General features: G+C 45.3%; 1 protein-coding gene across 1 annotated transcript in view; it reads right to left on the bottom strand.

The window, feature by feature from the left end:
- The window catches only part of LOC124805684 (lipase 3-like), a 64,588-nt gene that overhangs the window by 41,961 nt on the left and 7,318 nt on the right, over positions 1 to 15,309 (bottom strand). The window contains exons 2-4 of the mRNA XM_047266252.1: positions 12,853 to 13,048; positions 8,572 to 8,686; positions 1,713 to 1,959 (exon numbers count right to left, since the gene is read on the bottom strand). Coding sequence (XP_047122208.1) covers positions 1,713 to 1,959; positions 8,572 to 8,686; positions 12,853 to 13,048 — 558 coding nt within the window. The remainder of the gene's footprint in view (positions 1 to 1,712; positions 1,960 to 8,571; positions 8,687 to 12,852; positions 13,049 to 15,309) is intronic.

Raw genomic sequence — 15,309 nt, forward strand, 5'->3', positions numbered from 1 at the left:
TTTGCGAGTATCAAAATATGTGACATAAATGACCGTATTTTTTATTGATTTCATTCACTTGGAAACTTAGAGCTTTTACATTGCCGCTGTATCATAGACCTTAGTATGTGCCATAAATCTGAACTTGATACCTCCACCCGTTCCTGAGCAGTAGGGGTCTAAATATGAAACTTCCCCTTAGAAAAATTTATACATGACTGTGCTTAAACTGACACACAATATTTTTAGCGCAACGCAATCTGACTTTCAAAAATCCCTACAAAAGAATGGCCCTGACTAACATTAACCTATACCTTTCACAAATCACTTACCTCACCAAAAATCTTCGTTACTCGAACTACTGCAATACAGCGAGCGCCACTACTGCCAGCTAAATAAAAGATTCAAACTACTGAAGGCACTAACTACTAATAGGCATAGTTAGCAAATGAAAGATTTTGATAGAGAACAAACAATGTATTTACGTCAATAGTGTTCAAAAGTCATAATGTATATAGCAGTTCATGACATCCAGTCTTACAAATTTCAAAACTCCGCCATCTCTCTCCCCACATCCACCACTGCTGGCGGCTCACCAACTGCCGAACGCTGTGCGCTGTTAACATCCAGCTGCCCAACACTACAATGGCAGACAACAATGCAAACTAGCCACAGACTGCACACAGCACAGCCAGTGATTTTCATACACAGCGCTACGTGGCGTTACCAATAAGAAAACCTATACAGCCTACTTACAACCTCAACCCGTTCCTGAGCAATAGGGGTCTAAACAGCCAGACAGACAATAAAGAGATGCTAAAAGGGTTCCGTTTCTACCGAATGAGGACGGAGCCCTAAAAAGTTTGAGAAAAGGTGTCCACACGAGAGTGTTATGTAAATATTCGCGGATATTAAATGGAAATCTTTGGAAGGTGGAGAACGTGGTTCTCGTGAAACACTAATGGCTAAATGCGGAGAACCTGTATTCGAAGAAGACTGTGCGATTGTTCTGCTGTCATCATCGCATGTCTCGTGTAGAGATGATGAGAATAAGATGAGAGAAACTGGGTCACTTACGGAGGCAGAAAGACAGTAATCATTCCCTCGCTCAATATGTGAACGGAACAGGACAAAAAATCGATAATGTTGGTTTGAAGTCCCCTCCATCACTCACTGTACAATGACACAGTGGCATGAGGAGTGTACATGTAAGTGTAAAAGCCCCAGCCTGAAATCAGTTCAAATGGTTCAAATGGCTCTGAGCACTATGGCACTTAATTTCTGAGGTCATCAGTCCCCTAGAACTTAGAACTACTTAAACCTAACTAACCTAAGAACATCACACACATCCATGCCCGAAGCAGTATTCGAACCTGCGACCGTAGCGGTCGCGCGGTTCCAGACTGTAGCCTGAACTCAGTACAAGATATTTGGGACGATATAGATTGGCAGCTAAAAGCCACAGTAGCTCCTCCAAAGATCAGGCATTGTCTTCCTTAAGAGTGATAAATAGTTGTCGAAGGAAACATTCTGATTTCAATGGTCATAGCTTAAATTGTCTGCCCCCCTCCTCCATCCATCCTCGGACATTAAACGCAGTAATATTAGCAGGTAAGGTGATGCACACTATTAGTTTCATGGTTGCCACATTAGATACACGAAACAGTGAGTGTCCGGGGTCTCTGGCTACCTAGTGACTCGTAACAGCTGTACTCTTAGAAGAAAGAACTCACCGAGATCTGGTCGACGAACTGTGCCACAACTTGCAGCAGAGGGCTGTCCAGGTTGTTCATGTAGGCGACTGGCGCCAGACTGAACATGACGCGGATCTTGTCGTTGTACTCTGGACGCATGGAGGCCATCACGTAGAAGGAGGTGGTGCCTTGCGAGTGGCCGGCGTAGAATATGTCTGACTGACCCGTCTGGGCGAGGACGTGGTCGATCATCGCCGGCAGGTCGTAGTAGCCGATTTCGTGCCAGCTGTAAGAATACGTAACAGCACGATACAGAAAAAACACCGCGAAAAACTAATCTGACGAATTTTTACTTCTGAGCAGGTAAGGTGTTTGTAGAAACAGAAAGGCTTCTACATGTAAGTGCAGGAAGATGACAAATACGAGGCTTGTTTTTTTAAGTAAGATCGGTTTTGTCGAAGACGCTAGTAGTTCGCCCGCATACCGCAATGAGCGCATGCGTCGTGTCCCGGCATGCCTCGGGAACAACCGCGCTCAGTTTCAGCTCTGTTGCTAACCTGTACAGTTCTGTTCTGTGCTTTCAGAATGTATAAGACTATCAACTCACCCACCGCGTGTGAGGTTCGCTCAGTGATACGGTTTTTGTCAGCAAGAAACCTGTCTGCTGCAGAAATTCATCGACAGATTTGCGAAGTGTACAGTGATACTGTTATGAGTGAAAGCAAAGTGCGTAAGTGGGCACGAGAATTCAAAGATGGCAGTGACAACGTCCATGATGAGGACTGCTCCGGTTGCCCTTCTTTGATTACAGACGATTTGGTGGCTTCAGTTGAAGCGAGGATTCGTGAGAACAGGCGCTTCACAATAACAGGTCTCTCAAACGAATTTCTGACGTGTCGAGATCAGTGCTTTACAACATTGTTTCTGAACATCTACAGGTTTAGGAAACTGTGCTCCAGTTGGGCCCTGAAACTCCTAACAGAGGACCACAAAAACCAAAGATTTGAGTGTGAAACGAAGTTCCTGATTCAAAAAGAAGGTGACGACTTCTTGAGTCAGATTGTAACTGGAGACGAAACAAGGGTTTCGCATATCACGCCAGAATCGAAGCAGCAGAGCATGGAATGGAGACACACGCACTCCCTTGTAAAGGTGAAGGCCAGACAGACTCTGTCCCAGCGCAAAGTCATGGCGTCGGTGTTTTGGGATATGCATGGTGTTCTGTTGGTCGACTTCATGCAACGAGGAACCACTATTAATGCAGAAGCATACTGCCAAATCCTGAGAAAGCTACGCAGAGCGATTCAAAACAAAAGACGCGGCATGCTGACAAAGGGAATTGTCCTTCTCCATGACAATGCAAGACCTCACACAGCATGTCCGACCCACGATTTATTGGACAGTTTTGGCTGGGAAGTTTTAGACCACCCACCCTACAGTCCTGATCTTGCGCCGAGCGATTACCACCTGTTCCTCCAACTCAAACAGCACCTCAGTGGCAGCCGTTACAATGATGACTACGACGTGAAAACGGCAGTGAACTCTTGGTTATCGGAACAGGCGGCAATTTCTTATGAAGAGCGCATTTTAAAATTGGTTTAGAGGTATGATAGATGTTTGGACAAACTTGTCAACTATATCGAAAAATAGAGTGCAGTATGTACTTTCTGAAAATAAATTTCCTTTTTTGAAATAACCTTTCGTTGTGTACTTATGTTCAAACAGACCTTACTTAAAAAACACTTATGTTCAAACAGACCTTACTTAAAAAAACACGCGTCGTATATACAAAGTAAGGCCGACACTGGCAGAAAAAATTGGCGTACTTGTCACATTCTTGTAAGTGTGAATGCAATCATCACTAATAATCCTTTTGTGGGAATGCTGTACCACGTCAGTCCAAAAAGTTTTGAGACTGGATTATTACAAACCAGAGAAAAGTTAAGATCGTGGTTTTAATACTTCAGGTGTTCTAAGCTGTCTCTCCTTACTTGAGTACAACGCACAGAATGTTCATACAACCGCGTGAAACTATTAGAAGAGTCCTTTGGGATTCTGTTCAATTCGTGTGTCACATTAGCACCTCCTTCGATCTGCGATTTGTCGTTTTGTGGTACTTTGGTACTGACAACACCCAGTCTCGTCACCTATGATGATCTTTCCAGAAGAGAACTGGCCACGTGTTTCGTTTTAATCAAGCCATGGAGGCGTCCACGTGTCGATGTTGTTGTTCGGGAGTGAAGGTGAGTGAAACAAACTTCCACACACACTTTTCTCTTTTTCGTATTGTTCTGCAGAATGTCTTGAACACTTCATGTAGAGATGTTGCTCCAACGCGATTTGCGACACAGCGTTGACAAACGGCTGCATGTCCACTACTTAACACTGTCTGTTCACGACTGATTAATTGAATGCACATCTTTTGTTTACAGTTGTTGGTTCAAGCTTCATCCGTAATTAGTCTGCTGAAGTTGCCTATACGCCAGCAATAAAATCAATCTCAGAACTTTCTGGTGGGATGGTGTACATCTCTTACAGTAAATTGTGGAGAAAAATGAAATTATGTAGCAAGTAATAATCGCAGCACTAGGCATGTTCAGAAGGTAAATGTGCTACATGCTTGTATTTTATTAGGAAGTTTTTATTTCAAAAAATTACAGGGTATTGTTGATACACTAATTGATTATTTTTCTACATGATCGCCATCCCGTTCAGTTCATGTGGTGAGCCGTGGCACGAATTTCTTTATGTCCTCCTTGAAGAACTATCCCGCCAACTCTTTCTTCCACTTCAGAACCTCTTTTTGCACCTGCTCATCGGGTGAAAACTTCACTTATATGTACCTTCAGGGAGGTGCAAAGATGTAATCTGAAGGATCCAAGTCAGGGGAAAGCAGGATTGATTCAAAATAGGAATTAAAGCTTCATAATGTTATCACTGAACCAGACCACGACGCATTATGCTTCTCTTGTAGCGCCTGCCACTGGAGCTTGATGATCTCTTCATACTGCCCCCACACTTACTAAATGAATCCGTGACGAAACACGCTGTTATTCTTTGGATATTTTCTATTCAGCAGTCCTACCCAATATGGGTCCCAGACTGAGGAACACTACTGACATTCGAGTTTTACACTAAATTTTTTGAAAAGGTTTCTTAGTTCGTACGAGATCTGGCCATCGAAATACACTTGACTTCTACTGTTTTTATCATTTGATGTTGCTTCTCTACAGCATAACGTAAGTAGTGCATAATTTCTGTGCTTGTGCTACACATATACAAGCATTGTTTCTCATCTCCCATTATAAAAACAAAAATATATATATGACCATCATATTATATAGTATTATAATTCGTCAGTTTCAGAGAAATTTGATAATTACATAACGGCCGAAATCGGTCGTGTGACTTTAATAAAGTTCTAAAAAAAAGCAACTGGAGTGGGTTTTAATTAACATTTGTATGTATTAAGAGTCGATTACCAATCAACCCTTCAGACTCTTCTTGTATATTTTCACTCCAATTTTACAGGTGTTGCGACTACTCTATATACAACAGCATCATCCGTGGGCAGCCTCATAGAGCTTCCAATGATATCCACAAAGTCATTTACACATACTGTGAACAGTAACTGTCCTACATTACTCACTTTTGGTATGGCCGAAGCTACTTCTACGTTTGAAGATGTCTCTCCGTTAAAAACGACATGCTCCTTTCTGTTTGCTAGTAACTTGTCAACACTATCACGAAGCTGGTCTGATGTACCCTAAGCTCGTATTTTGTTCATTATTTGACAGTGAGAAGTTGTATAGCAGGGCATCCAGAAGTCAAGGAACGCAGCATCAACCTTGGCGCCGATCTTTGTTGCTTTCTTGGTCTTGTGGACCAAAAGAGCGAACTGTTTGATGAAATAGTTTCAGTGTCGATGCTCAACCAACGTCCGACTTCCTACGGCGGTCAGAAAAACGCGAGTAGAGGGTTAATGGGCTTATATCGTTGCGGTGCGGTGAGCGGGAAGTTGTGAATTTGATTCTGATGCAGGGTGTGTTCGTATGGCCGATACGGTTAAGGAAATCGTTCTAGAGAAGTGAGGCATCTGGTCTCGTGTCCAAAAGGGGCACAATTTTCAGCTCTCCCCACTGTATTGCTGCCAACGCCCAGTGCAGGTGGAGGCTTATTTCCTTCCTATCTCTTTCACCATCCCGTTTCCTTTACATTCCTATCATCCTCAAATATTCATGACATTTGACCAGAGCAAATCCTACCAACAACAATGCATTTTATTGAATCTTCAAAGTGAAGCTGCTTTGAAACGGCATACTTTCATAACACACTAGTTAGAGTAAGTAAATACGAATATTCTTTAACCGCAAATACAACGTTTTTCGTCATGTTATTGCAACAAATCGTACCAATAAAGACGCGTTTTAGAGAGATCCTCAATGAGCTGATGCTTTGAAACAGTGTACTCTGATGGCAAAAAAATCGCTACACCAAAACCTAATTAACGTAGAGTAATGAAATTTTGGGAATACATTTATCTAAGTAACGTGTTTTAATGATTAACACTGCAAGATCACGGGTTACTGTAAGCGTCAGACAAGCCACTGAAAATGTGAAATGCTGGTACTTTTATAAGCGGTGTAGCCGCCAGATTGTTGAATACAAGCAAGCAGAAAACATACACTGTGTTGTACAGGCGTCGGATGTCAGTTTGTGAGATGGAGCTCGCTGCCTGTTGCAATTTGTCGGTCAATACAGGGAGTATTAATGTTGTTTGTGGATAACGCTGGAGTTGTCGTCCGATGTGCCTCATAAATGCTCGACTGGAGACAGACAGGGTGATCGAGCAGTCCAAGGCAAAAACGTCGACACTCTGTACAGAAAGTTGGGTTACAACAGCGGTATGTGGGCGAGCGTTATCCTGTTGAAAAAAAAAACCGGAATGCTGTTCACGAATGACCGTACAACAGGTCGAATCACCAGACTGATGTACAAATTTACAGTCAAAGAGCACAGGGTAAAGACGAGAGATCTCTTCCTGTCATGCTAAATCGCACCACCAGACGGTAACTTCAGGTGTAGATCCAGTGTGTCTAGCACGCCCACAGGTTGGCTGCAGGCCGTCAGCTGGCCTCCTTCTAACACACGCACAGCAATCACTGCCACCGAGGCAGAACCAGCTTTCATCAGAAAACACAACAGACCTACACTCTGTCGTCCAATGAGCTCTCGCTGCACAGCGCTGAAGACGAAAAGGCGGTGGTTTGGGGTCAGTGGAATGCACGCTACAGGGTGTCTGGCTCGGAGCAGTCCTTGAAGCAACCGATTTTTAACATTTCGTTGGGTCACTGTGGTGCCAACTGCTGTTCAAATTGCTCCCGCAGCCGTACGCCGAATACGACAGTCTTCCCTATCGGTAGTGCCACGTGGCCGTCTGGAGCCTGGTTCTCTTGCCACCGTACATTCTCGTGACCACCGATGCCAGCAGTCATGCACAGTGGCTACATTCCTGCCATGTCTTTCTGCAACATCATAGAAGAAACATTCAGCTTCTCATATCACTATTACACTACGTCGTTCAAGCTGAGATGTTGATAATGGCGTCTTTGTAGCCCTAAACGCATTCTTGACTTACGTCAGCTCAATACGTCCAATCTCAAAGACAACGAACGCTCACGGTCCTTGCATTGTGTATTTAAAGCATACATGATTTTTGTCCTCATAGCGAAACTACTAGCGCCACTCTTACGCGACTGCCGCAGAATTTGCATAGACATCCTCTTTGAGATGTAGAAACGCGACTAAAAACTTTCGTGTGTAGCACACTCCTTTTTGGTGTCGCGATTTTTTTCGCCTCTAGCGTGTATTAATAAGACGTTAGTTATAATACCCACCAAGTGTGAACTTTGACTGAAAAACGATGAAATCAAATATGTCGTCTCCAAGGTTTTGGTTGTCCTGTAGAGATCCCTCTCACCTCTTATTTGCTCAACGTTTCGTAACACATTGCAAAAATATCTCAGAACTTATTTTGTATTTCAAGCATGGCAGGAAGTGGCGTCACAAAACATGCAACTCCATGTCCACTTCAGCTTTTAGGTCGTGCGTGCGGACAGCTTAGATACTGCTACAGGATGCGCCTGAGCTACCACGTTTACGACACTGACAACTAAGGAAACAACTTTGTTGTAGCCGTTACCGAATGCTTTGTGTACTCAGTTATGCTCTGTGTTGTTCGTTTGTTGTTTTTTCTCTTATTATGACTGAGTGAAAAGACTAATTGGTGATTCTTATGAGCATGTCAGTTATGCATTTGCAGATGCACAGAACATCGACGTAGGCTACCAGCCCCAGAGGGAGATGGAACTTGTTCCCCCACACAGCTACTGACTCCGTCTCCCGTTTGTTTACACTATCCGCCCCGATAGCTGAGTGATCAGCGTGACGGACTGCCATCCTACAGGCCCGGGTTCGATTCCCGGCTGGGTCGGGGAATTTCTCCGCTCAGGGACTGGGTGTAGTGTTGGCTTCATCATCGTTTCATCGCCATCCGGCGCGCAGGTCGACCAATGGGGCTTCGAATGTAATAAGAACTGCACCAAGGCGGCCGGACCTGCACCGTAAAGGGCCTCCTGGCCCATGACGCCAAACGCTCATTTCCATTTCCATTTGCTTACACTCGCAGCAGACCGTGTCTGTACTCTACTGTTTGATGTGTGGTGGAGGTGTTGTGGACGTACATATGTGTACGAACGGAGCAACACAAGTGGAACGGTAACTGGAAATTTGTATGTAGTGCTTCAAGTGTAACACACATGTTTATTGCTGTACGAGTCCTACTCAGATGCTAGGTATATTAGTAAGTAGAATGTCTGGCACGAGCTCTGCGCCTCACCTGAACTGCCAGAACTCGCTGCTGTTTGGGTCGAACGAGGTGTGGTTCCTGGAGTAGGTGTTCCCGCGGGCGTTGCCCAGCCACACGTCGTAGCCGGCGTCCGCAAGCACGTACGCTGTGGGGGCAGAACACGTGAACACTGTAACTGCGCGTAGGAAACACTTCGATGTTTCAGACATATACAGGCTTTGCTGGTGATGACAGTAGTAGTTTCATAAAATTACGCTGGTTGTGTGTCATCAGCAGAGTGCCAATAACAATGATGTAATAACAATAAAACGCTACGCATAAGATAGGAGCAAAATACCACAGAATAGTGTATCGTCATTTTTGCATGCCACACCGTTTTTTTAACTTCCAACATTTTGCCACTAAATAGAGTTGTGAATGTGTAAGAATGCACTCGTGTGACGAGCGTAATCGGTCGAAATAAATCAAATAACATGCAACGTGTCAATCTGGGGACGTGTTCAGGACACAAGTCATTGGGCCTCCATCAGGCGATTCCTGCATTCGTTATACATGTGCTTCTTCTTGATCCTAAACTCTGTAGGCTATACTGAGAGGAGGAAGACGGCTTCGCCCAGCAGATAGACTGTCATGGAGAGCGACTCTCTCTCATCCCAGCCCTGCCTTCCCCCTTTTTGCTGTCTCTCTCTCTCTCTCTCTCTCTCTCTCTCTCTCTCTCTCTCTCTCTCTCTCTCCCCCCCCTCCCTCCCTCCCTCCCTCCCTGCCTCTCTCCCTCCCCCCCTCCTCTCTCTCTCTCTCTCTCTCTCTCTCTCTCTCTCTGTCCCTCTAATTTTACCCTTATCTCATGTAGAGAAAAACAGGTTGTAAATACTCCAGGAGTAATCCAAGATCGAAACGAATTTCTGATTTACGATCTGTGCGCTGTTAATCTCTACTCATTTTTCTTTATAAATCGCATCATTATGAAAGATTCTGTCATAAAGCACTTTTATTTTACTCTCGAAATTTTACAGGAAAGGTTATTTAATTGGCGACATTTGACTACCATAAGCAGATAAATTATTGCCTACTGCTAAAACCTTAGTTAATGCTACAAGCAAATGTTCATTTTTTGTTCCATTAACCGACTGTGCACCTTAGAAACTCTACTGTCAGAATAAGACAAATCTTTAGATGTCTTAAATTAGTGCTGTCTGGCTTCAGAGCATGACTTAAAAATTGATTCAATATAATATTATACTATCTGCAATACCTTGATAAAATTCAAAACGTTTCTTGTCGATGTCTGATTCTCAACCCCTACTACTACAAACATCAAAAGAAGTTTTGCATCATCCAGGTTCCCAGAACTCCTGAAGATACATATTGACTGTGGATATTGTATCCCAAACACAGTTCCTTAGACTGTTCAGAGATGTCACTAAACCAGTTCAAAGATGTAAACAACCAAGCATGAGCAGCACCTATTAGACGGAGGGGGGTCCGACAGCCTATCAGTTCCAGTCATTCCACCAGGAAGGAGGTATACGGCTCGTGTTGTCTGTAGTTCAACCATACCTAGACGATCAATACCGCGGTTCGATGGCGTCCACATTGTTACTTCGTGCCCGGAAAGCGTCTCAACAAGGGAAGTGTGCAGGCGTCACGGAGTGAACCACAACGGTGTTGTTCGGACATGGAGGCGATACAAAGAAACAGGAACTGTCGATGACATGCCTCGCTCAGGCCGCCTAAGCCCCTACTGCAGTGGATGACAGCGACCTATGGATTATGGCTCGGAGGAACCCTGAGAGCAACGCCACCATGTTCAATAATGCTTTTCGTGCAGCCACAGGACTCAAACTGTGAGCAATAGGCTGCATGATGCGCAACTTCACTCCCGACGTCCACGGCGAGGTCCATATTTGCAACCACGACACCATGCAGCGCGGTATAGATGAGCCCAACAACATGCCGAATGGACCGCTCAGGATTGGCTCCACGTTCTCTTCACCGATGAGTGTCGCATATGCCTTCAGCCAGACAATCGTCGGAGACGTGTTTGGAGGCAACCCGGTCAGGCTGAGCGCCTTAGACACGCTGACCAGCGAGTGCAGCAAGGTGGAGGTTCCTTGCTGTTTTGGGGTGGCATTATGTGTGGCCGACGCACTCCGCTGGTGGTCACGGAAGGCACCGTAACGGCTGTACGATACGTGAATGTCATCCTCCGAGCGATAGCGAGCCCTATCAGCAGCATATTGACGAGGCATTCGTCTTCATGGACCACAATTCGCGCCCCTGTCGTGCACATCTTGTGAATGACTTCCTTCAGGATAACGACATCGCTCGACTAGAGTGGCCAGCATTTCCTCCTTACATGAACCCTATTGAACATTCCTGGGATAGATTAAAATGGGCTGTTTGTGGACGACGTGACCCACCAACCACTCTGACGGATCTACGCCGAATCGCCGTTGAGGAGTGGCACAATCTCGACCAACAATGCCTTGATGAACTTGTGGATAGTATGCCACGACGAACAAAGGCGTGCATCAAGGCAAGAGGGTATTAGAGGTACCGGCGTGTACAGCAATCTGGACCACCACTTCTGAAGGTCTCGCTGTATGGTGGACATGAATGTTTGGTTTTCATGAGCAGTAAAAAGGGCGGAAATACTGTTTATGTTGATCTCTATTCCAGTTTTCTGTACATGCTCCGGAACTCTCGGAACCGAGGTGATGGAAAACTTTTTTTGATGTGTGTGTTTTACGTCGATATGTCGATATTTCTTTCGATTTATTGATCGCTGTAACGACATTCTTAAATATCGGTATATTTAATTACCGATATTTTTAGAAATAGCCACTCTAGTGTATACCGTGATTCATTAATCCATATCTCTCGTTTCCAGTCATCGACCGTCCAGTGCCGTCGCTCTTTACTCCACCTCAAGCCTCGCTTAGTATTGACGACAGATATGTGTGGCTTCTGAAGAGGTGCTACACCGTTGTAACCTAATCTTTTTAATTCTCTGTGCACAGTCATTGTACTAGATGGACCGCTCGTAGCACTTTTTAACTCACGAGCGATTCTTTCCGTTGATTTCATGTGCGATGTTACAGCCACCTTCCACAATATTCGGTTGCCCTTGGGCGTTAGTCTGTCAGGCCTGCCTGGTCTTGGTTTAATTGTTCCTTCGCGGTTCCACTTCACAGTCACATCACTGTCGACTTTGGCAGGCTTTAGGAGGGTGAATATGTCCCTGATGGATCTGTTCCTCAGGTGGCAACCAATGACTAGTCCATGTTGGAAGTGACTGAGCTACTCTGAGTGACCCGTTCCACTGTTGCTGCTTCTCTACTGACAACGGACAGCGCCGTCTCCCCCCTCCCCCCCCCCCCTCCCTCCTTCCTTTCCTTCCTTTGATACCGACAGGTTCGCCTCTCGTGACATCTAGCGGTCAATTCCGAATTAAATAGGGGTGTCCAGATAGTTTTGGTCAGATAGTGAACTTGGGTAAGCCAGTTTGACGACTTCACGCCAAGGGATGAGCTGTTTATGGTACTTACTGCAGAATCTGGTAGTCATTTGAGGAAACAATAGTGTGACTGTAGACTAAAAGAAACAAATTTTTTTATAATGTCCAGTACCCTTGTAAAAGTAACATATGTATGAGTAAAATTACTACTACTACTACTTCTGCATTGCGTATAATATCATGAGGTACCTCTGGGCAGAGAAAGAGCGGCAGGGCGCCGTGTTGATGAAAGTTGCTTACATGTGGCTACAGACAGGGGATGAACAGTTTTAGTCGAGACGGCGTAACAAAAACCCCGACAATTCGTAGCGCTTTTGCCGGCTTCAACTCCAAAGCGCTATCGGCCGCTGGCGAAAACAGCAGCTGCCTACAGAGATGTTGCAGCACTGTGGCGTTGCCATAGAGACATTTACAAAATCGCGTTACATTATTAGTTGAAGTAGGCGCGCGAAGCTCCCACGCCTGGCCCACTGAAACTGTCATCGATCAACTTACGCCGATCCAACTATAGCATGTTGCCAAGTTTTACTATGTTGTGCTGCCTGCAACAATTGAAGTATGACGACATTACAGTCTGGAGGAGAGCATTTATCACCGTCCACCTCTACTCAAGGCGAGGCATCTGAAGGTAGACAACTTCTCACCGGTTGCTGAGTGTTACTAGAGGGGGATGAGCAGAACAGCTCAAAGGTGGGCTGCCTCCAGACGTTACGAACACCGTACAACTCCCAATTGTGCCAAATTGCAGGGTATTGTTTTCCTGTGAGTGCCTAAACACTGCAGGTAGAGCTTACCGAAAGCCTCGCCGGGCCCCATGACGACCCAATCTGCAGAGCTGGACAGCAGTCCGTGCATCACGAGGATGGGGAAGCCGGAGCCCCCACCCGCCTTGGGGCTGGACGGCACGCGGAACATGCGCAGGATGTAGCCGTCCCCCGTCGTCACGAAGTGCTCTTCCACCGGGTAGCCGTACTTCCTCAGGAGCTGCGCCTGCCAACACACACATCACACGCGCGTGCTCGTTATGACACCTCAAGTTACCGTCGCTGGATGTTCGTAATGACTCTGTCACGCTTTGTTTTCTTCCAGCCAGAGCACACAGTATTTTGTTCAAGGGATGTACGGTATACTATGTCTGAAATGGGAGCTAGCTCATTTACAAGTCCTGTATACAAATTCTATCAGACACTTGTTAATTGTTTAAGGATGTTCCTACAGACAGTGGTTTCTCAGTTATCTGTATTACTAAGCGACCATCCCGGGAACGAAATTTGCAGGTTGTGTATCTAACGCCGTCCAGGGGCAACGAAAATAGGATTTTCAGTATTTCATATAAATAGTGACCTGCACTACTGGCCATTAAAAATGCTACACCACGAAGAGAACGTGCTATAGACGCGAAATTTAACCGACAGGAATAAGATGCTGTGATATGCAAATGATTAGCTTTTAAAAGCATTCACACAAGGTTGGCGCCGGTGGCGACACCTACAACGTGCCGACATGACGAAAGTTTCCAACCGATTTCTCATACACAAACAGCAGTTCACCGGCGTTGCCTGGTGAAACGTTGTAGTGATGCCTCGTGTAAGGAGGACAAATGCGTACCATCAAATTTCCGACTTTGATAAAGGTCGGATTGTAGCCTATCGCGATTGCAGTTTATCGTATCGCGACATTGGTGCTGGCGTTGGTCGAGATCCAATGACTGTTAGCAGAATATGGAATCGGTGGTTTCAGGGCGGTAATACGGAACGCCGTGCTGGATCCCAACGGCCTCGTATCACTAGCAGTCGAGATAACAGGCATCTTATTCGCATGGCTGTAACGGATCGTGCAGCCACGTCTCGATCTCTGAGTCAACGGATGGGGACGTTTGCAAGACAACAAACATCTGCACGAACAGTTCGACGACGTTTGCAGCAGCATGGACCATTAGCTCGGAGACTATGGCTGCGGTTACCCTTGACGCTGCATCACAGACAGGAGTGCCGGCGATGGTGTACTCAACGACGAACCAGGGTGCACGAATGGCAGTACGTCATTTTTTCGGATGAATCCTGGTTCTGTTTACAGCATCATAATGGTCGCATCCGTGTTTGGCGACATCGCGGTGAACGCACATTGGAAGCGTGTATTCGTCATCGCCATACTGGCGTATCACCCGGTGCCATGATATGGGGTGCCATTGGTTACACGTCTCGGTCACCTCTTGTTCGCATTGACGGCACTTTGAACAGTGGACGTTACATTTCAGATGTGTGACGACCCGTGGCTCTACCCTGCATTTCAGCAGGATAATGCACGATCGCATGTTGAAGGTCCTGTATGGGCCTTTCTGGATAGAGGAAATGTTCGACGGCTGCCCTGGCCAGCAGATTCTCCCGATCTCTCACCAATTGAAAATGTCTGGTCAATGATGGTCGAGCAACTGGCTCGTCACAATACCCCATTCACTACTCTTGATGAACTGTGGTATCGTGTTAGAAGCAGCATGGGCAGTTGTACCTGTACACGCCATCCAAGCTCTGTTTGACTCAATGCTCAGGCGTATCAGGGCCGTTATTACGGCCAGAGGTGGTCGTTTAGGGTACTGATTTCTCAGGATCTATGGCCCCAAATTGCGTGAAAATGTAATCACATGTCAGTTCTAGTATAATATATTTGTCCAATGAATACCTGTTTATCATCTGCATTTCTTCGTGATGTAGCAATTTTAATGGCCAGTAGTGTATATATTACGACTTTGAACACTATTAAGGTAAATACATTGTTTGTTCTCTATCAAAATCTTTCATTTGCTAACTATGCCTATCAGCAGTTAGTGCCTTCAGTAGTTAGAATCTTTTATTTAGCTGGCAGTATTGGCGCTCGCTGTATCGCAGTAGTTCGGGTAATGAAGATTCTTGTGAGGAAAGTGATTCGTGAAAGGTATAGGTTATTGTTAGTCAGGGCCATTCTTTTGTAGGGATTATTGGAAGTCAGTCTGCGTTGCGCTAAAATAACGTAGAAGTTTACCAGCACAGTCATTATTAAGCTTCAAGAGGTTCAACACGGCAAGACAACTGCTGTAGTTATAAAATGTGTGAACGTCTTGAGGCAGCGTAACTCTACCCGTGCAAATTCCCAGACTTACTTAATCAAATAATTGATCAGTCAGAAGAATCTATTACATGCAAGCAGTTCAGTGGTAAACCATATTCAATTTTTCAGTGTTCGGACACTAGGAAATCTTACTGGGTGAGTTATGT

This window comes from Schistocerca piceifrons, chromosome 7, assembly GCF_021461385.2.
Source record: "Schistocerca piceifrons isolate TAMUIC-IGC-003096 chromosome 7, iqSchPice1.1, whole genome shotgun sequence".
Classification (NCBI taxonomy): Eukaryota; Metazoa; Arthropoda; class Insecta; order Orthoptera; family Acrididae; genus Schistocerca; species Schistocerca piceifrons.